The sequence below is a fragment of the Syngnathus acus genome, chromosome 5 (genome assembly GCF_901709675.1).
Source record: "Syngnathus acus chromosome 5, fSynAcu1.2, whole genome shotgun sequence".
NCBI classification, from domain to species: domain Eukaryota; kingdom Metazoa; phylum Chordata; class Actinopteri; order Syngnathiformes; family Syngnathidae; genus Syngnathus; species Syngnathus acus.
The window spans coordinates 10984554-11007011 of record NC_051091.1 but is presented as its reverse complement, the minus strand read 5'-3'; the positions used below and the strand labels follow the sequence as shown (position 1 = coordinate 11007011).

At 44.3% G+C, this 22458-nt stretch overlaps 2 protein-coding genes across 2 annotated transcripts in view; both read right to left on the bottom strand.

Annotated features, from left to right (window-relative positions):
- Positions 1-6: 6 nt before the first annotated feature.
- Positions 7-5824, bottom strand: plch2b (phospholipase C, eta 2b). The gene is made up of 20 exons (XM_037253017.1): positions 5368-5824; positions 4758-4904; positions 4454-4697; positions 4179-4308; positions 3943-4113; positions 3792-3885; positions 3530-3733; positions 3324-3444; positions 3085-3256; positions 2915-3025; positions 2774-2857; positions 2599-2699; positions 2402-2490; positions 2141-2326; positions 1965-2072; positions 1771-1895; positions 1623-1707; positions 1384-1530; positions 1248-1321; positions 7-1182 (listed from the first exon to the last, which is right to left on the bottom strand). Exons 1-20 carry the CDS (start codon positions 5651-5653, stop codon positions 199-201), a joined length of 3663 nt encoding a protein of 1220 aa, XP_037108912.1. The 5' UTR covers positions 5654-5824; the 3' UTR covers positions 7-198.
- A 1831-nt stretch (positions 5825-7655) lies between these two features.
- The window catches only part of skib (v-ski avian sarcoma viral oncogene homolog b), a 30036-nt gene continuing 15233 nt past the window's right edge, over positions 7656-22458 (bottom strand). Inside the window, exons 2-7 of the mRNA XM_037253014.1 lie at positions 9406-9513; positions 9102-9193; positions 8771-8955; positions 8302-8582; positions 8005-8235; positions 7656-7875 (exon numbers count right to left, since the gene is read on the bottom strand). Of these exons, the coding sequence (XP_037108909.1) occupies positions 7708-7875; positions 8005-8235; positions 8302-8582; positions 8771-8955; positions 9102-9193; positions 9406-9513 (1065 nt within the window). The 3' untranslated portion in view covers positions 7656-7707. The remainder of the gene's footprint in view (positions 7876-8004; positions 8236-8301; positions 8583-8770; positions 8956-9101; positions 9194-9405; positions 9514-22458) is intronic.

Sequence of the window (22458 nt, the reverse complement as noted above, 5' to 3'; positions counted from 1 at the left end):
AATGAATTTGAAGTAAAATAAATTCTGTCTCATATTTTTGTTGTTTTTTCTTTCTTACACGCTTAGAAAAAGGATGTTATTGGTACAAAAATGAAAATGTGTTGTGAGCATTCGATGACATCACTCACTAGGCCACACCCCCTTCAAGGCACACATCAACAACCTGTTGTGACAAAGCTCTTCTAGTCCTAACGATTTTCACAAATCGTGACTATCAAACATAAGCGGTGATTTACATCGGATCGCTCTCATCTTTTCGTCAAAAAGCGCCTTCATCTCTCTCTGCAGGGTGCCGACGCACTCCTCCGAACCCACCGCAGCGGGGGCAACAGTGAAGTCCAGGCTGTCCGAGCTGCCCCCGCTGCTGGATGAGCTGTCAGACAAGCACAGACCGTTTGGTACGGTCCTCACCTGTCGGCCCATGTCCTTGCAGGTGCTCTGGACTCGCCAAGTCTGCCATTGGGAAGCGGGTTTGCGGTTCACCATGGGTGTGACGGGGGAGGTGTTGGGTTTTCGGGGGCAGCTGCATGAGCGGACTTTTGTTCGTATTGGGATGGAGGGTCTGGGGGTGGCCGGGGCCTCCAAAGTCCTTCTGACTCGAGCTGGGGACGGCGGGGGGATTAGAGATGCAAGTTTGGCTTCAGAATTCAACGGATCTTGCGTTATTGATGGCGGTTCCTCCGATGGTTTCGGGTTAGTCTGTGCTTCTGCTTGGACCACCACAGGAAGCTCAGACTCCTCTGGTCCAATTGTGGGAAGTGTCTGTAGCTCAGCAACTTCAGACAAAGACTGATGCTCACTGTTATCTGGGCTGTCCAGGTCAAAGCTGTATTGAGGCATCAACGCGGGCACCGGGTTTGACTCCGTGGAGGACATCTTGCTGAAGATCCCTCTTCTTGGATCATGAATTTTGACACGGTGGGCACGTCTGACTGGTTCACTCATGATCCCTTTGTGCATGGCGGCCCTGGTAGCGGGCCCTTGCACCAGCGGGGACATTTCTCCATTCCTGCTGTCTTGGGAAAAGGAGTCGACATCCTTACGGAGGTACGGAGGGGGCCAGTCTTCCGAGGACTGCACGGACGAGTCGACGGATGCCTGCTTATTGGGTCCCTTCATGTGCTTCTGGGCGGCTTTTTGGATTTGCTTTCTGGCTACTTGCACAGCATTTGCTGGCCTTACCTATGACACAAAATATTGCATCACTTTAAAGTTAAATATGCGTTAAATATTCCCAAAGAACCTACCTTGCCATCAATGATAGCAACGTGAACAAAGATGGAAGACTCCGCCATCCCTTCCAAGTACACATGTCGATACCCTACAAGTTGAGAGAGGGTTGTTTACTATTCACTGCGAGTCAGCACTTACAGCCAGTCTTACCTGGCATTATGCTGGTGAAGGCTATTGTCCTCTGGCCAATGAAATCTCTTCCAATTGGATCATGATCCCAGACTTGGAAGCGCACCAAAGCAATCTGGGGCATTAGAACGTGGAAGACAAGAGTCTCCTCCCACATCGGGTTGAAACCTAACGGACAATCCATCATTCATACTTTTGAAATTTGCCAATACTACATGAATACCCATTGTGATCAGGTCAAAGATCAGGTCTAAGTATACCGTTATCATTAACCACCCTGGTCTGCTGCTTTGAACAGTCAACGGGTAGTCCGATGATCTCAACCTCCACAAAAGGATCAATGATCTGGAAATGGCATAGACAAATCAAGGCTGAAAAGAAGTATGCTATGGACTATTTGATACTGACCTCTCCTCTGTCCCCAAACATGGAGTCTTTGGGTTTGGGAAGCTGCTGTCCGCTAATAATCTTCAGTATTAACTGAATCTTCTTCTGTCCAGGTAGTGGATCCTCCACATTGGGATTAAAGGCACCTGAGGGGGAAAAAAAACCAGTCTGATCGAAAAGAAAACCTCACCAACTTGTTACGAACGTTTGCATACCTTTCCGCATGATTTTCGGCTTCAGAATGTACCCGCAGTTTGCGTTGCTTGAGAACTTGGCTTGGTTCAGTTCAAGCATGCGACCCTCTGTTTGATAGTTCATAGCAACTGGAAAACAACGTATCCAATAAGAAACCATCTATGTATCATCACATTTATTTATGATCTAATTTTACCCATGTGACATCCTGCGTTCCAGTAGGGTTGCGGGTTGAAGTTACTGGAATCCACCCGATAGTTGGAAGGGTAGACCCTCAGTAGTTGACGCTGGTTGAAGCGCACCAGATGACCTGGTTTCAGGAGCACGATCTGGTTCATGACCGTTTCGTTGAGCGAGGACACTTGCCAACTGTTTGTAAAGGCTGCCAGACAAACCAAACAAAAACATTACAAATATCCTTTCCTATTCCCAGATCGTCAAGTCAAACAAACGTTACCTTGCGTTTCTATGTCGTGCACTCGGACTGATTTCGTGTACTTGACAAGGTCGGATAGAGCACGGGACAGCCTCATTGTCTTCCTCTTCCTGAAGACAATGATACAAAAATAAACCAGTGATGCTTACATATTACGGATAATTAACTTGAAGTACTTGTCCATGAATAATTTGAACTCTCAATTGTAAGATCCTTACTTAGGGTGATAAACAATTTGTGTCCTGTCCCTGCTGGTGCTGCTGTAGTCTGACTCGCCATCAGATCTGACCTTACTCCTCATTCGCATTCTCTTTTTCCTCTGTAACAATATTAATTATTACACTAAATTATTTTTTCCAAACACGGCCAAGCCCTTAGAGCCAAGAAGAAGACCTTGCGTTTAAAGCTCCTCATGATGGATCTGCCGAAGCGCTTCTTCTTCTTGGGCTGTTGATCAGCTAGGCCGCTGTTTTCCTCCTAAAAGAGGTGGATGGTAAAAACCGGACGCAATCAAAATGTCACAGATGAATTTACCTGGGAATCTTCCTCCACATCGTCCTCCTCTTCTTCTTCATCTCCGGTGTCTTCATCCGACACATCTCCTTCTTCTGAATTCGGGTCCAGGTTTGCTGGCAGCTTCTTTCCCTGAAACACCACAAAGCTAAGTAGCTAAGTAAATAGATTGTTGTGAATTAGTTACTCACCTTGACTAATATTTTTCCCTTGAGGATTTCAGGAGAGGGCAACTTTTTGCATTCATGCGTGTTGACATTGGACAGGTCCAGCTTCTCCTGAAGCACCTCTTTCAGATATTCTGCCATTTTTTTCTGCTGAGGCACAGTGCAGTGGTTCTCGATGGACAAAATCACCGGGTACCTGCCATCAGGGAGGAAGAGAAATATTTGTTCCCTGGACTGGCTAATTTAAACGAATGAGCACATACTGTGATTTGGTGAAGGCGTATTTGTTGATGGTTTCGATGACATCTTTGAAAAGGATTTTGGATGTCAAAGTGTAGCCGTGGTGAATAATGGGCTCGCCATCAGGTCCGTCCCAGCAGTCCACTGAAGAAGAACAGAGGTGGCAAAAGTACTCACACCCTGTTTGTACTTTGATAAGTAAAGATTCAAGTCTCGTAAATAAGCACACCTTCCACGCAACGACAGCCGGCCTGAAGAACATAAGCGTACATCTCCACGCTGGATTGAGAGAGCAGCTGGTCTCCAGTTAGGTAGGTGTTGTGCGACGTGGCGATGAAGTAGTTGCACAACGGCTGCGTCATGTCCTGATTCACTTGGTTGTGCTCCGGATTGAAGATGTCGCCGCCGGGACTTCGCATGTAGTTGGTGAAACCTGGACGGGGGAGAAGAATTCATCGGATGCTTTTCTCCAACGGTTGTCATGCTCGTACCGTCAATTCCAAGAACCAGGCGTTGGAGGTTGTTAGGGCATGGCTCAAACTTGGTCACAATTTCCGTCAGGTGCTCCCTGGCAAAACCTCGCATCTGTCGACCAAACATCGGTTTGATGATGCGTGCAAACTTTTCCAAACATCATCGTACCTTCTGCTCGTTCTCCAGGAAGCGGGCAAGGTCGTGCAAGTCCATGACTTCTTTTTGGTTGCTGTAAGAAATCATAATGAGGTAGAGATCTCGCCGTGTGGAGATCATCTTGTAGAAGGAGCAGAACTCCTCGAATCCCAAAGAGCCTTGGTTCTCGTCTGTGTCCGCCTCCTGCAAAATGAGATGGAGCTCTAAGTTGTGACGATGTCATCATAAGGTGTGATGGTTCCCATTACCTGAAACATCTCACGGACTTTCTGCTTGGGTAGATTCACGTTGAGCCTGTGAAGCAGCTGGTGGACTTCTCCGATGCTCAGAGTGCCGTCTCCGTTTTTGTCCGCTTCCGAGAAAGTCTGCTGAAGCCACGTGAGAACTGAAGTTAAGGAAGCTGACTAGCAAGAAGTTATTGAGTAGAGGGAAGTGACAAAATACTTTGATATTGTAATTTTTTTTAAAAATGTTTACTTGAATTGTGTCTTCTATTTTTGATTTTTGCCTACTCAAAGGATATTGATCACGGGTGCGCTGCCTCCGTGCAAAGCTGTCTTCGTCTCTGATACCGGCCATGAGGTATTTGAGTCCGGTAATCCAGGTACGGGCCTCCTCGCCATTGGAGCTAACCAAGTCCAGGGACTTGACGCGCTCGCCGTAATAAATACTGAAGCAGCAATTTGGATCAAAGCGGTTGTCGGCGTACCTGCGGAAAACCTCTGACTTTTTCCCCTCGCGGATTTCGTGGATGGAGTCGATTGTAACTGAAACAAGATGAGAAATATTTCTAATTGCTAAACCGATGAAAAATCATGAAATCTTACTTTTGGCTTTGTTTTGTTTCCTGGAGGGACGCCAGCGGATGCATGAGCGGTGCTCATCCAAGTAGTAGAAGCGCACATGTCCTTTCTTCTTTCCTTTCATTTTGGTCATCTGTGTCCCGGTTTGCATCGTGCACATGCACCTTTCCACTATAGAGGAGCCCCCGCACAAGAAAAAAAACCTACATCCATTAAAATAATAATGCATCAACGTGCACAAATAAATTTTCCTGGATTCCGATTTTAAAAACTAGTTATCTGATCTTCAGTAAACTATTGGTCTCTCTTTGGACAGGGGTGTGTAGACTTTTGGCCATATTTGCACCTGCCTCCATAATTGTCTGCACAAATGCCGTGTCAACAGTGTGTGTGCGCACGCCAAGATCAGGTGACCCTACTTGTTTGTAATCTGAAAACTACATGTGACGCATCCTGCAGCTAATCCCAAAGGATTGTCTCCAGTCCATATGCCCATTATTGACTCAAAGGCCTCGTCTATTCTACTGCAAATGTCCGATCTGTGCTAAAATCACAAATGCTTCTTTTCTATAGCAAGTCATTCTAATTATTTCAACCAAATCTGCACAAAAGTTTTTAAAAAAGTGAGTCTTACCAAATTGTCCCAGTCTCCATTTGGGTTGAGCAACCACACTCCCACCAATCCAGAAAAACTCCTCAGCCAGTCTGGAGATCGAGGTCTTCTGCCACAGTCTGGGGGAGCTCATGATGGACATGACTGGTGAATTCGGAGGGTTGGGGGGTAGCTTGGGAGAACCCCCAGACTGGAAGGTGCTAATTCTTGGTGACGGGCTGCTACTCATCCCAGGTGACGGAGGTGCCATCCCCGGAGAGGCGTTCATCCCTGAAGTGGATATTTGTGTCCAACTTTTCTGTCCCATGAGATCCGCCGCCACTCTTCTCTGCAAAGTTGACGTCCTACATGCATGTCCTCATCACATGGGTTCTTTGTCATCCTCCGAGGTAAAAGGCAACCTCAGGTTGCCCGTGCATTGTTGCTCGTAGGGACGAGGAGTGCTGCATGTGACCGACCCGCCGCCTGTAAATCTCTCTCAAGCACTAATCCCGAAGTGAGGCTCCGGTCTTGCTTTCATGGAGGGATTTTCACACGACCATTAGAAAGGAGGAGCAAATAAATAATCACTCCATTGTGTCCTGTCAATTATGAAGACATGGTTGAACTTGTACATAATGTTAAAATTGCATACAGGAATTTAGTGTAACTTTTTCTGTCTGAGTTTGGCTAATCTTTAATACTACTCTTTATAAAAGCTGTAAAAAAAATATGTATTTTAATGATGCAATTAAAAAAATGTAAAGAATGAAACAGCTTTTGACACATTTCTATGCTGCTCCTTCTGATGTATGTATACTCCTTGGCCACCTGGGGGCAGTGTAAAACAGGCAGACAAATATTTATAGAGACATCGCATCTTTTCTTTAAACTGCATCAATTTCAGTTTTTTTCTTAGTGGATATAGAATATGTGCCTGTGAGTGTTTAAAACAATTAGAACGTATTCTATTCTATTCTATTCTATTTTTTTTTAGAATTCAAACATATAAAAGAAAACTCTTTTTCGCGCACTTTGACTTAGATTTTTAATTGGTATTATACACATTTTCCAAAACGGAAAAAAAGAAGAAAACAAGTGAAAGCCTACATCCAAACCAAAACTACAAGAGCATGAGCTAGAGTAAGAAAACTGCAAGAGTCAGAAAACTGCGAGTGCTATATGACACTGTAGCCAACAAATACTGAGCCAGGGTAACATGATGATGCTGAAGTTGGTCAGATTTACACGTTTTTTGTCTAAACTAGACGAGAACACCAAAAGAAGGCCTGCTTTCCACTCGAAAACTGAGCGGTAGGTATACAGACATTTCAATTGTGTTTTCAGTTTTTTTGGTCAGTGGCATCAATATATATCTTTTATATACTCTATTTGTCTCAAATAAACAATCAAAGGGAAATTATTGTCATGGGTTTCCATCCAAAAGTCTGTTAAATGCCCTGTTTGTGTCATACTAGGCTGCTTTGAAAATCCAAATATAGTCTCTTTTTTTGGTTTCAAGTAAGAGCAAAACAGAAGAAAATTCAGGAGCAGGCAACAAAATCTTATTTACAATATTGTTGTATTTACATCAGAGCGTACTGAGGGAATGAGTGTTTTCGTTGAACTTGTCTGGATCATTTCATAACATGCAAAGTTGTCTAAAAAGTGCAATTCCTTTTTTCCCCCTAAAGTAAAAAAATATATATGCTCCTTTTGCATTTTATATATGTAGAAATGCTGTCCATATAAACGCCATTTGTTATTTTAAGAGCCCTAAAAACAAATGCTTTCAAATGAGCCATATAAAGGTCATTTCAGTACTACATACAAAAAAAACAGAGGTACCGCATTCCAACAAAAGCAACAAAAATAATGATATTTCTCAGTTTTTGCGTGCCTTTCAGGAGAACGTTAATTGCTGAAGGGTGAGCATATTTTGAAAAATAAAAATGTACATGAAGATATTAAAGCGTCCAATACTTCAGTTTTAAATGGTATGTGGTATGCTTTTCTCGACTATGGAATAAACAAGCAATATATCTTTAACAGTAAATCCTTTACACAGTTAAGTGTGCATATATAAAAGTGAATAGTGGTAAACAGGTGTCTCTTGGGTCCAGTGGTCTGCACCTTGGAGTGTACCAATACTTTTGTGGCACCATTGCTGATGGTGTGACCATTCCCTTCATATTCAAGTAAGTGAGATGTGGCCTCTCTCCAATTAGCTTATAGCAAAAATAGTCACCGATGAGTCGTGAACATCATGCTTCCTCATCCAGTTTTCATTTACTAAAAACTCACCATCCTATGATTCGACATACACCGTAAAAGTATTCACTCTCATTTTTTTCTGAATGTCTTTTTTTTTTTGGCTCCACTTTAGGACAGAGTGCCGTGTGGCGTTGTTTTCTGCGCTGCCAACTGGGACTGCAGGTCTCGGACGGCGTTCTCCAGGCTCTGCCGCGCCTCCCGTTCCTGCTGCAGCTCCTGTCGCAGCTGCTCGCGGTCCGCCTCGGCTTGCTGGAGCTGAGAGTGCAGCGTGTCGATCTGGCGACAAGGTCAAAGAGAGCGGAGAAAAAAACAACTCATCACCTGCTTTACAATACATTGTGTTGAGCTGCCTCGGCGGACGTCTACGCTTTGATTGGCCGCTTTTGCCGTCTTTGAGCATGTCACCTGTGCGGAGTACTTGACACGGAGTCGCTCTGCCTCGCATCCTTTGTCGCAGCCTCGTTGCTGCCGCTCGTGTTCAAGTTCCCTCTTGAGCCGGCCGCACGCCTCCTCCGCCTCCCTGGTCTTCCTCTCCCAGTCCACACGGAGGCGCTCAATCTCCTTCCGCAGGTTCCTCTTGGCTTCCACGGCCTCGCGGAGGCGGCCTTTCTTGGCCACCTTCACAAACTCCAACTCCTGTGACAACGTTTGCCATTTTGGTATCATAATTTCCACTGCAGCCATTGTCATCATTTGAAATACCTGCTGAAGGTTGCGTTTAGCCTGTACGGCGGCCGCCAGCTTTTCTTCTTGCTTTAGCCTCATCTTGACCACCTCCTGCAGGAATTTCTCTCGAGCCTCTTTTGTGTCCACGCCAGCATAAAGCGTCTGTCTCAGAGCGTCCACCTCGGGGGAGACGGGCCCACACAGCCAGGTTGGCGCTTCATGAGGCGGAGTGGTCCCTCGAGTCTGGGGGGTCTGACTTTGAGGGGCGTTGCTGCAGGCTGAGGGGGGTGAAGCTAGGGAGGATGCCGGCAGTGGACCTGCACAGAAAAACAATTACACTTAAGCTACTTGGAGGGTAAATTCTACTATTAAACACTAGATGGCGCCACTGCACAGTGATCATATCAACCATTTCCTGTGTGGCTCCTTTCAAGTCTTCCAATAATTTTACCAGACTGACTTTGGTCTGTCTTTTGTTATATTTCAGATGATAGAAAGTACTCACGACTGTCACAGTCATCCACATCAATCTCTCCGTCCGTGTCCATGTCGTTGGGTTGTGGCGCTGCTTGGCCATTCTGCACTTCTTGGATGTTTGGGCTCGCTCTTCCAAGACCACGGCAGTCCCCGGGATGCACCAGAGGGGTTGAAGGAGTTTGTGCCAAAGGCTCCTGATTCTTTAAAGTGGACCTGCAAGGGCAAGTAAAGAGCTGTATGAGCCGCCGCGGTCTTTAATACGACCCACCGAGCCTTCAGATTCTGAACAGTGTTGTAATATTTATTGGGGATAGAAAATTTACACCCCTGATTTAAATAAGAAAATCCCACCGACTCACCTCTGAGCTCCTGCTTTCTCCCGATCCGACCCTTTTGGAGACCAAGGCCGAAACGCCGAAGGTCTCTGCTTGAGCTGGACTTGTTTGTGGTCCTGGAACCCAAAACGGCAAGCATGAGTCACAATGAAGAATCACCATCCAAGCATTCAAATAGCCGTGACTGACACACTTAATTGAACAGTCCTTTATAATGACCATGAACTGACCACTGACAATCATGTCAACACTTCAAAAGGAGCTTGTGCGTCATCAGTTTGCATTCAATGCTAATGCTAAATGCATGTTTCACAGCATGTTTACCAACCTTGTGTCTGGACTTGGACAATGACTGCAGCCACTCGGCTTTACGTTCACCGTCAGCTGATGGCAATTTTTCCAGTTTGGGCCGCTTGGATGTGACGGGACTCGGCGACTGCGGGGCGAGAGAAGAAATACTTTTAAATGCCATATCAAGAACATTCAATCTGGACCGGTCACCAGTCAACCTGGCTGTTTTTTTTAAGGGAAACATTTTGTACATGCAAACTCCGCGCAGAAAGGCCGGAGGCAAGTTTCCAAGCTCAAACCTCAGAAGTACGAGGCAGGTGTGCTTAACACTCAACCTCAAATGACTCGTAAATGAAAAGCATGAGGCCACGTGTATCATCGCGAGTTCAGGTATGCAGTGCCAGACCTGACTTAACACCTCCCACTCTTAAGCGCACGGTACCAGACACACACAGGCATACGCACGCACACACACTCCTACACACACTCCCACGCGCACATATGCATGTCGACACTCACGCCGACCAAGCGAATCTCACCAAGCTTGGTGTGTAAAAGCTGTGAGACTCTATTCATGGCGAGCTGAGCGTCTCGCTTATTGCTAAATGAGGTTTGTCGCTCATTTGCATTGGCACACAGTTACAAGAAAACGAGCAGGAGCAGAAATGCTCCCCGTTGAGGATTTCCGAACCACCGCTTTGCAGACTGGCGCAGGTCTGAGAATCATTTAGGCCACACACAGAGAATGAGATCCTCCTTAATTTTTCCTCCTGTTTTGTATTTTAGTGATATGCAAGAGAAGTTTGCATTCGTAGAGGAAGACATTTCGAAATTATTTAATGAATAATTTAATAATTGATATATTTATAATTCAATTTAATAATATCATTTAATAAGTGATATTTTCTAATTTAATAATTTAATTTATATATTTCTAATTTAATAATATAATTTAATATTTTATAATAATAATTAATAAATTAATTTAATTATTGCATGACTTCAAACTGGTCCAAAACTGGCGCAAAAAAAGAAAGAAAAATATGGGGTTGCTGGTTGAGGCGATGGGAGTGCTTGACGCGAGCTGGAGGCGGAATGTCATGGGAGTGAGTAAGCCAGCAGCAGGCCTGTGCGGGCCTCCACACCCCGCCTAGGTAAACACATCCTCTCGTGTGACAAGTAAAGACCTGCGGTTCGAGGAAGTTCTCCGTATCTCAACATGTGCCGTCGCACAGGTCATTCCCGCCGTCCAACATCTCATTCGGCAGCCGCCCCGTAACGCTGCGTTTGCTTTATGGGCCGCGTTGCGCAAGCGTTTAAAGGCAATTAGTTTAATTGGCTCGCGACTCCACGTTTAAGAATTTGGTGGTTTGCCGCCTCAACTGGGAGTGGTGAAAGTCACGCTGGCTGCTGTCCAAACCTAACACGCACATCTTCCACTCTTTTCAAAGTATATTACCTTGACTGACCTTCATTTCCTGAAGGCATCTTGCAACTCCAAAGCACTACTTTAACACTAACCTTGCCTTAGCCTTCAAAAGAGTCCACACCTTCAGATGCTATTCCTCACAAGGATTTGCCATAAGGCAGGCAAGTCCCAACAGTCAATGTGCAAGATCTTGTTTTAGTAATTGTACCCCAAACCTGGACGGGACTATAGATTCACTTGTACTTGTTTGTATGGAGAAGACAGTTTTATTTCCATCAGTTCCACTTTTGTGTGTCTGGATGAAAAAGTTCAAGTGATCTCGACATCTTTTTCCAGCTCCGAGAGGTCGACTAAAATCCAACCGTGCATCCGATGACTGGTCGACAACCAGTTTCGATGTGAGATTCAAACCAGGAACCTCAAAACTGTGAATCAAAACCAGCCTACATTTTTAACACACTTTGCATTGTTAGTCTGCCTATTCATGCTCCACTTGAATTGTTGCACAAGAAATGTTTGTCTGGACACTCCCCTTCTGTCTGCCTGACTCATACGCACGTCTCCGCTACCTGTCTAACCAGTCACCACTTTGCACATACAGGATACACACACACACACACACACACACACACACACACACACACACACACACACACACACACACACACACACACACACACACACACACACACACACACACACACACACACACACACACACACACACACACACACACACACACAGTTTGGCTTCTCTTTTGCAAGGTCATTCATTGAACCTAGACTGCACGTCCTCAGCAATGGTTCTCTCACCTGCAGGGAAAAAAAATGTTGCGAGTGTCACGGGTTATTTCTACTCAGTTTTTTTTTTTTTTACATCTGCAGGAAGGTTCGCTAGACATAATAGTGTCTGAAAGCAGACACTCCCCAGACACCACAAGGGACCCGCATGGCTAAATGCGATGCTGACTTCACAGGCTTCATAGACATAGCACGGCCTGGGAGAGTCATAACATGTCTTGCACTTCATGTGTCAGTGGTCAAAAACTGCCCCCCCCCCATCTGAGAAACAGGAAGTAGCATGCAAACAAACAAACAAAAAGATGGCTATCAATGTCACAATAAAAGCCTCGAATTAAAAATGGTACATTCCCGTCATGAAGTAGAACGAAGCACGTTGACCTCAAATAAATACATAAAAATAACAATGGCGCCCTCAGCAAATGCTAGACTCCTTTCATTTTTCATCACCCTCATGAGCCAGAATGTAGCATACACACATTTCACACCGCTGCTCTTTCCTCGGACTTCCTGTGGCCGAGCGAGTCCCCTGTGGGAATCGGGAGTGGGAGGGAGGTGGGCCAAGGGAGCGGGAACACAGAGGAAACAGTGAGCTGCAGGAATGTTTACTTGAAGGCCAAGTCCATCCCCCCACCCCTTCACTTCTTTAAGACTCCATTCAAGCATTGGCCTTTTCAACCAGCCATTGTATGATATGGCTTTGAGGTGCTGTAATGAAGCTGCCTTTCAAAGCAAATCCGCAGGCTAAACAGGCTCTAATAGCCGCCCGGGCGAGAGCAGACATGCTTTATTTTTTAATTAGAGGCGCTCTGCAATTTCAGGGTTAGGCTTCTTCGCATTGCAAACGTGTTGCTTCACCGCCATCGTTGAGGAGTAATGTTGCTTGTTGATAGTGTGACGATTGCCGCACAGAGAGACAACACACGGCAAATTGTGGAAATCAATACGAAGGTCATCTCAGCGCCCCTTATTGACCCCAAACTGGATTATGTTTGACCCAGTGTAAACAATCGCAATTCTCAAACTGAAAGCAAACGAGAAAACCTCTCAAAATGTATCCTTTCGAGGAAATGCCTTTGACCTTCCGACTTTGGCGTGTAGACACCAACGAGGGGAGGCTTGAATGGAAACATCCAGCATCTGTTGCGGCGCTTGAAAAAAAAAAACGAAGCTATTCGAGGAGACCAACATCTCATCTGGCGAAACGGAAATAGTCTCCCGCAGCTGAACTTCCTGGGGCGACCGTGTCGTTTGCTTCTGCTTTAACAACGGACAAGACACAACAGTTTCAGATGACGGCTTCCTTCCCCCCTGGTGTAATCCCCAGCTCCACGCGTGCTTAGTGGGGCGCTGTCTCCCTCAAGGGCACACCAACTGGCAGCGCTCACTCAGGAAACGTCTGGCTGCCGTCATCGGATCCCCCCCCGCGGTTTGCCGGATGTGTGCTCTCTATCAATTGCTTTATATAAAGCCCTCTGTGGTCACCTTGCAACAGCTGGTCTGGGGTGTCCAACCACCATAACTATGAAACTCCATCCCAACTCCGACCCTAACGTCATGCTCCAATTTCTCCTCTCTTAAGCTTATTCACCAGCCAGCGCTTCTACTTTTAGGGCCGTGGTGTTTATGTAGCTGCACCCAGCCGTGACAGATCTGCCTCGGGGACTTGACATGAGGTCGGCATTACAGCCACGCTTATTGGATTGTCCTAATTGTCTTTGGGCTTGAGACTAGATGAGATGCTGTGCTGGGCCGGGAAGCAACGCTCCCACATGCAAGCAGTCCTCTTGTCTGTATGTGGACGCAAGACTTGGTAGCGATAAAAAAAATCATGAAATATTTCACTGTGTGTATCGTCCATTCAAATATACCAATCTGATTGCTAACAAAAAAGAAAAAATTGCATTTTTGGACTTGGACCACGACTGCACTCAGGTTTTTGTGACAGCCATTGGACATCAGCTCTAATAGTTCAAATGACTCTTCTGGGAAAGACAAATTGGTTTAGTCCACTCTGCTTCTTAGAACCACTTTAGTAACCTTTACATGCATCCCAGATAAATTTGGACGAGAGAAGCGTCTTAATCCTGCAATGTCTTACATTTTTTATTTTAAATTTAAGTGCAGAAATAAACAGAGAAAAACACATCTTTCACATGAATAATATTTACTGACAATTTGAACAGAAGTGGGCGGCCATGATAAAATATTGATATATTTGACACGCATTTGGATTCAGACCCCCTGTGGACTAAACATTTAAGAACAGCCCATGACAAGCCGTTCCCTCTTTGACAAGAGTCAAAAAATGTGAGCATAATAATAGAAAGGGTTCTTGTAGTGACACTCATCAGTACTCAATGAAGCGCTCTGTATTTATTTTTATATTATCATAATGAAATCAATAATGGATCGGCTGGCAACCGGTTCAGGGTGTCCCCCGCCTACTGCCCGTTGACGGCTGGGATAGGCTCCAGCACTCCCGCGACCCCCGTGGGGACTAAGCGGTTCAGAAAATGGATGGATGGATGGAAATCAATAATTCTCTTATTTGTAGAAATGCTCGCCGTCCCATTTGGCTGGGAAAACGAAAATCAAAAGTGACAAATTGTAATTCAGGTGCAAACACGGCAACCATAACAACAGGACGTGCCCACCTGTCTGTTGACAAGGGTGTCGTGTGTCACTCACAAGCGTGACCCCCACAATAAGTCGTTTCAATCGAGGCGGCAGAGCCTCAACAAAGACGTCCGGTATAACATTATTAGCGCCGGCATCTTAGCCAAAGTTATTTTTGGAGGAGAGAACGTGCGGCGAGTATTTAGGGAGTGGCTAATTTGGCAAAGAGCGAAGCACTACTTATAGAGGACACTACATTAGGCACGCCAGGACTGTCAAATGCAAGGGATTTCCAACCACTGTGCCCTTTAAAATGATGCAAATTCACCAAAGGGGTTTGAAAATGATCGTTCCAGGATCGTATTGCACTCGAATCGTCGTTTGAGATGCACACCTGGTGGAAATCAGTTCGATGTTGCTGATGATTTCTTATTTCTTTGAATGAAATAATCTTATTTTAATTAGCGCAGCAAGTTCTGATTTTTCCTGTACATCTTGTTTTTGATGAATACTGTCAGATTTTTTGGACTGTTTTAAAGAGGCTTCCATGTCAGCAGCTTGACTTCTTTAGAGCTTCCTGTGACTATGTTGACAGTATCCATATTATGCTGATGAATATGCTCGTGGCACTTATCCAGATTGACAGTAAACCCCAGCAGAGACCTGCCAATCCCATCAAATCGCCTAAAAGGGACTTTATCGTAGAAGTCAAATTGATTTGAATGCAATGTTAGTACATTTATTTTTAAAGTTGATTTTAAAATTTTAGAAAACATTTCCAATCACCTGTCAATCACACAGCTTGCATCATCTGGTCGAAACAAAATGGTACTGCATAGTGAAATTTCATTCAATTGAATATTAATGTCATTGAAATCCCTTTATTTATTCTGGATATAACTAATTTAATTCCTATTTTCATTTTTTTCCCATTATTTTCATGATTATTTTAAGCACATAGTCTTTGAGGTGAACCCATACTGTGATTCAATTGAATTATGAGGGGCGATAACTAAGAGATTTATTTATGAGCCTTTACTAAAACACCCCCATTGTGCGCACATACACACACGCTCCCACACTTGCTTTTCTGCTTCTTTTCACATTTAGCACACTTGCAATGCACGAGCAGCTGCCATGTTAAGGAAGAGGCCGCAGGGGCTGAAGGTTAGTGAGAAAGAGTTGACCTACACTTACATCACAACTTTATTGCATTATTACTTATTCTGCATTCGGCGTATCTTATTGATTATTTTTTGAAGACACGTAGATTCAGTCAAGCAGATGCTACGTTCCCCGTCATTATTTCATTTGCGAACTTGACATTCGACACAGGCGCATGCAGACTGCGATGCATTCATGTACGCGTATGCATGTGCGTGCCTCCACAGAACTTGATCTCAGCAGCGCACCAATGCCAACGCTATCTTGGCTATGCGAGCTTAATCCCTTGGCATTACGCTGACCCTCATCTGGTGCTGGGGATGGCGGTGCACGGCTCGCGTTCGCCGCAGTCCAGCCATAACTGATCATTTATGCAGTTTAAACAGCTCTGTGGCTCGTTATTATAATTTGGACGCTGTGCCAGTTTCATATTTTGCCTACGATCATAATATAGAAATAACAGCTCAATAATTCTTGATATAGAGGACCCCATGTTAATTGCGCCTTTAGATATGAGTTCAACCCATTCCCTGACCACACTCATAATTCAAAACACTCCAAATCAAGACATGATTATAGATCCCTTCGTTTTCAATTAGATACTAAATAGAAATGATTCATTCCGTCTGAGTCAAGAATGACTAACGTATGTGTTTTACGACACAATAAAAGAAGACCGGAACAACATAGTGGTTTCTCACCCTCTTCCCTCAAAACCACAATGGTCCTCCTCTCATATGTCTGTTTTGTAGACTACAAAACATTGGTTGGTGCGTGCAAGCCCCCACTAACAAAAACAAAACACAGTCTGCTCCACATCGCCGTCTGACTGGCTGAGTTTTTAATCCCACAGAGCAATTCTAAAGCCGTAGCAAAGGAGGCCCAAAGACGATTAAAATGTCACTGGATAACCTCTCAGTAACCCAAACAGAAACAGCTCGGAACACACACACACACACACACACGGTATCAGTGGCACTAGCAGGTACTGGTTCACACCTCGACATGTCCAGTTTATCCCTGGGAGGATTGAGATTTCTCAGTCTGGGACTTTGACGGACACAAGTGCGTACCATCGTTCACCACTGGGGGCAAAACGAATCCCCTTAATGAGAGTCCTGATGGTAATTTAGCTCCGTGAAACAGCTTGGAAAATAAAAGTTTGTCTGGAATTATATTACCATGCTTTGAAAATAAATCTGGGATTTTTTTGTGTTTGTTTGAATTATTTAATGGGGACAAACATCGCAACAAAAATGATAGATGGCTATTTTACACATAACATTAAAATAAAGGCACCATGCAGTGACAGTCTAAACTTCATAGTTGCATTTTAATATCGATTTTTATAGCACCACAAAATATATGTATGTATGTACAGACATAAGCCAACAACAATTTGCTGTGCCCTTTGTTTTGTAACATAACTAAACGGTTGTTTTATTTTCCCTAAAGCTGCTTCCAAAATGTCTCGTCTGTGGCCAGTTATATAAATGCAAACAAGTGGTTTGATTGTACCAACACGCAGACATTTTGGCGAGCCAAACGGACATCGAGGACCGACCGGATTTTTTATATTTAAAAATATCAAAACACAAAAAGCAGATCAGAAGTCAGCTGAGCTGCGGTTTTGCGACGTTGCTTCTGGTAAACTGAGTCGGATGACCGCATTGAAACCGCCAAGTCTCATCCCCCCTAGTGAATCACCAACACGCTCCTCAAAACCAGTGGAAAGGGAGGGCAGGTGGCAGGTTGATTTGGAAAGATGAAAATGGAATGAATGAATACCAAAGGTCAGGAGATGCAAGCGGACAGGATTGGCCTGGGAGGAGGGGTCATGCCCGGGGGTGCGTAAAATCTTTCAGAGGTGAGCTTAGGGTCACCTCTCGCTCAGGGTCCCATCTGAGGTCGTTTCATCGCCGCAGTGACTGTCATGAGAACGGCTTCAGAGCTAATTGGTTCAACCCGAGTCATAAATCCTGTTGAAATTTATGGACGTCTTTTCTGCTGAATGCGGCCTTCTTGGTCAGCTGGTCATCAAAACGCCCCTTGTGACCATCAAAGACAAGGGCTTTTGTTCAACTGGCTTTGACCTTCACTTCATTTTAGGGCCCGAGATATTAGCTTTATGATGAGGAATTATTTATTTATGTGTGTACTTTTATTTAACGACGCACCATTACACTTCTTTTCTTTGACTCTGGAGAAGATCCAGGAGATGTGACACAATGTTTACTGGCCGCCAGTCAATCATATTTAGACAAAAAAGCAATCACATTACTTTATCACTCAGGATCATTTTATGTCTTCAATATGAGTCTTATTTTCTATCATATACTTTCAAATATGTTAAAAAAAAATATGGCATGTCTGCAACTGATAATGATTTTGCCGAACATCGCGCCCCTCTTAGGTTGAATAATTATTTTTTTGGTTCTCATGTATTAATTTACTTGTAAAAGAAAATGAATAAGGTTTATGAAGAAATAATGTACACGTCTTGGACTTGGATGGTGAGACGTGAGATGTTTTGGACTCATCTCCGATGATTTTTGCAAAATGCCATTTACAATTTTCACAGTTTTCCATTTTTCACAACACCTTTCTCAGCGTAAAAAAGATCCACTGTTCAGCAACAAAGACTTCGAAGCAAACAACAAAATAACCGCATACTAACCATAAGCGCTATTTTTTTCCAATGCCAAAGGCTCTCTTGCATAAAAATAACCAATCAAGGGCGGCACAAAACTGCTGAACAACAACAAACCAACATCTGGTGCAAGAACACATTTTTTTTTCACAAAATATCAACTTGCTCAAAATGTATATATTAAATATTTTCATGGTTGGATGTGGTAACTGTGACTTAAATGGTTCCGTAGCCTACAATTGACTGGTGACCAATCCCGGGTGGATCTCCTGCCAAAAGTCATGTGAGATGTGTTTTAAAACACGAGACTGGCGTACAGCAACATTTGCCGAAGATCAAATAGGATTTGGCTTGTTTCCACTTGTCCGAGGATTTGTCTGCGACGGCAAAATGGGGGGATTAAACACACACAACATCCGTTCCTAAGATCACACATTCCAGCCTTAAACACTGCTTTTGCTTCTTTCCTCCAGCTGTAGAAAAACATATCTGCTTACACAAGTAATGAGGTGAGAGGGCCCAGAGCCTCGCATCTTCCATTGCGATGAAAAAGTGCTACATGTATTAAATAAATAAACATAAGTAAAAAGCTGGCAAATTGGGTCAACTCGGCTGTCCTTTCCTTGAGCTTGCAAATGTCTTTTCCTTTCCTGGATGCTTTTATTGCTCCAGCGCCAGTGTTTTTCTCTCCATGGCAACCGCATAACAGCAGAGCCCAACTCAGCTCTGACTCAACAAACAGAGCTCCACAAAATACCCATTTCAGCGCCAGGGTTTTCTCACTCAGCCCCGTAACGTACGTCCGAAAGGACGTCTCGGAAAAAAAGGTGGCGACGGTGACGCCACCGCTTGGGAATGTTGATGGATTTGGGGGCACGTACAGTATGTGCGGTCTGCGATATAAAGCAGTGGATCTCCGACATTATGCAAAAAAGTAGCGCTTACATAAAAAAGTTGGATTTGAAAATAATACCATGACCAATGTGACGCGTAGTGGGCCTAAGGGTTCATCAAAAACTAGAGAGACAATGAGGAGTTAGCTAGGTTGTCGTTTTGGATACGCAAAGTGTAATTCACTTTGTTTTTGTTTAGTTTTTACATCAAAATTCTGCCAAATTGCTGCTTGTGATCAAGTTGAACTTCCATGTCAAATCAAATCGGTGATTCTTTCATGGAGCACACTTTTTGTGAATCACCGACAAAGGGCATTGGAAAGACTCGTTGCTCAGGTGCTGCGTGGGTTCACCCTGACAGCAGTTGGACAGGCGGCATGCGAGCCCGGTCGAAGAGATGGGCGCGTTCAAAACGACAGCAGGTTTTGAATAAATAGACCGGACAGTTATGTAAAAGTCTGCCACTTGCGGTCTCGCCGGGCTGAGCTGTCATGACGCAGGCCAGCAAAAGGTGAAAGCAGAGCGGGGATTAGTATCAACGCCATGACGGACGGGGAAGGTCTCTCAATCCCGCATCGCTCGTCCTTGAGGCCTGACCCTCGCATAAATGCATTTAAAGCCACAATATCGAAAACTCCCAGTGGTGGACAGCAACAAAGTACAAATAATCCAGTCATGTTGTGTGTTACTGTTCATCTTGGCCGTGTTTTTATTCCATTGCCTTTCACTTGATGAAAACTAACTTTGGCCACCAAGTGAATTATTAATAAAAGATCCACTAATATGCACTACAAAGGCGTGCACACTGTGTGGAGAGTGTCTTTCCACATGCCAGGAAATTATTGGAAACTATCAGTCACAGGCAGCAGAAAAACAGATTTATACACTTCTCACGGAATCCAATATCAACTATATTAAATTTGAAGGTTTTCTGAGCTATAGTTCATATTTGTATGAAACATCTCTAGACCGTAAATATCAAACAGCATCGTACAAAAACAGTACGTAGAGGGGTAATTGAGCATGACCACGTATACTGTACTTACGCCGCTGTGCAAACTATTTCATTGCGCACTGGTTGATGTCTCGAAATGTCATGAAAACAGCAAATATTGGCATGAAAAACACTTCTTGGTCGTAAATTTGAAGCAATCAAATGAAAAACAAAGTGCTGCAGCAAATGTGTATACCATGTTCTGCCTTGTGACCACAAGGTTTTACGCAGCGTGACGTTCATAACTGAAATGCCACATGCTCGGTCGGACCGTCGCAAATGGGGATCCGGTATTTTAGTGACGTTTTAATGCATCGGCCGCCAGGGGGCAGTATAAAACACAGGGCTACAACATGTACTTTTTTTTACCAAACAAATGAAAAGTGCGAGTAAGTCAACCACTATTTAACTTTTATTTTATTATTATTATTATTGGGACATCCCAGTTTTTTGTAATCATTTCTTACTACTGGTGTAACATCTTAAAAACAAAAGTTTTAATAATACAAGATATGCTTTTTAGGAATAAAAAACAAAAATGATGATTTAATAAAAAACAGTGTCAAAGAGGATAAAGAATATATGCTTGTGATTATTTCCGTATATACCCAGTCTGCATGTGGTGTATGAATACCATTTGCTCAGAAGTTCATAGCTACTGCAAAATCAGTGCTTGTTTTAGCATGTTTATGGCATTTGTGCTACTATTAACATAGTAGGATTATGTACGGCAAAGTTGAGGTTTGCTTTCTATTTTACGGTAAGCTTCAACTGGGAGTGGCAAAAAAAAAACGCCTGCAGCTTGAATTCTCGAAAAAAATATAAACAGCGCGACGCGTGAATAGGCTGGGCTTGGCTGCACAGTAATGTTACAAAAAATTCATTTTCTCCCTTGCTAATCTTTGGCACTTTTTAAACCAACCAATATTCGTGCTTTTAACACAAATGGGCTTTTCAAATTCATGCCACACACGCATGCACGCACGCAGAACTTCAATGCGCTCCCACCATCACCACCTGCCCTTGAATCATACTAATCACTTAGCATAAGAGCAGAGGATTTAGCTTGCTGCCTCCTCATTGGCTCGCTGACAGCCTTCTTGTCCTGACTAGTTATGGTGCTAAAAAAGAAAACAAGGGGGCACTCAAGTGAAACTCAAGACAACAACGTGCTCGTGTCCACGTTTCAGCTGCCGGCCGGGCCCAGCAGCTGTGAGCGCGGGGGCACACCGAATGCTTGGCAACATTTGCCGCCCCCTGCAAGATGGCCGCATAGCACAACCGGCCGAGGCTTTTCCCTCACTTTCTTCCTCGTAGCAGAGGAGTATGCCACAGGGAGGGGAGGCCCTACACAGGAACTCAATAATAACTTTCAGCAGTCTAGCCAGGAGGCTCGAAGCCCAGACTGCGGCTGTTCCCTCCTGCCCGCCTCCCTCCCACCGCTCAGCCCCAACGCTCCTCCCAACCCCGTAATCTCCCCCTTCCTCCCCCGCCCTGGCCTGTGTCTGCTCCACAAGACTGATGCATTCTGCAGACAGGCTTTTAAAGAGACACAGGCCCACATTTTTATGCTCTGATTCAATGCAGTGGAAGGAACCGCGGAGCACCGGCGAGGCCCTCTCAGAGGAAGGGCCCCTTTTTTTTTTTTTCCTTTTTCAAACTTCACCTCATTTTCTCCAAATGTAAGCGAATAAACAGGCATCTCAGTGGACGCTGGCACCTTTTGATGCTTTTCGTTTCAAAGACGTAACAATGTCAAGTGCGAGCGGTGGTCTTTGCCACGGAGGAGGTCTGCTTTAATTCCCGTAAATCCCCAGCATAAGAATGTAGCACATATGTGCACATGCTGCCTGGCTGTAGGTCACATTGTGCACGCGACATTGAGACGTCCGTTATAGGCCGGCGGCAACTCCTGCTGGGTTAATTCGCAGCAACCCATGAAGCCAAACGCTTGCTCCCTATGTGTAAAGAGCTGGCAAAAAAAGTCCCGTGTGAGTGAAAAGGATTGAAAATTGTGACTTGAAAATTCAATTTGTTTTGAGATCAAGCTTGGAACTCAATTTACTCTTTGGCACCCGTGCAGTCACCTATTTTTAGGCAGCCAATTCAGTTTTTCTTGGAAATTGTTTATTGGCTGTAAATCTGTGCTTAATTTGGGGGTTTAGAAAAAATAATACTTTTTTCAATGCATTTATAATTGGTGTAAATCAAACACAGATTTTTGCGATTTGTGGCCCATAGTAGATCCCGTATTGCAGGTTCCATGTTAGCAGTCCTGCTTCTTTGCCTTTTTGATCCTGCTTTTTAAGCCTACAGAAAGCGTTGGCTGTATGTTCATTTTATAATGTACGTCTTGCGTAATTACCGGACCTACTTTTGCACCCCTCTATGAATTTGATGAGCACATGGAGCCCCGTGGCACGCTGAGGAAACATTAAAAATTGAACCGAGTTGAATGACACAGAAACCTACAAGGGCGTGCCTGCCAAACACGCTCTCATTTTTCTGCTGTCAGCATTTTTTCTTCTCCCCACACATGAG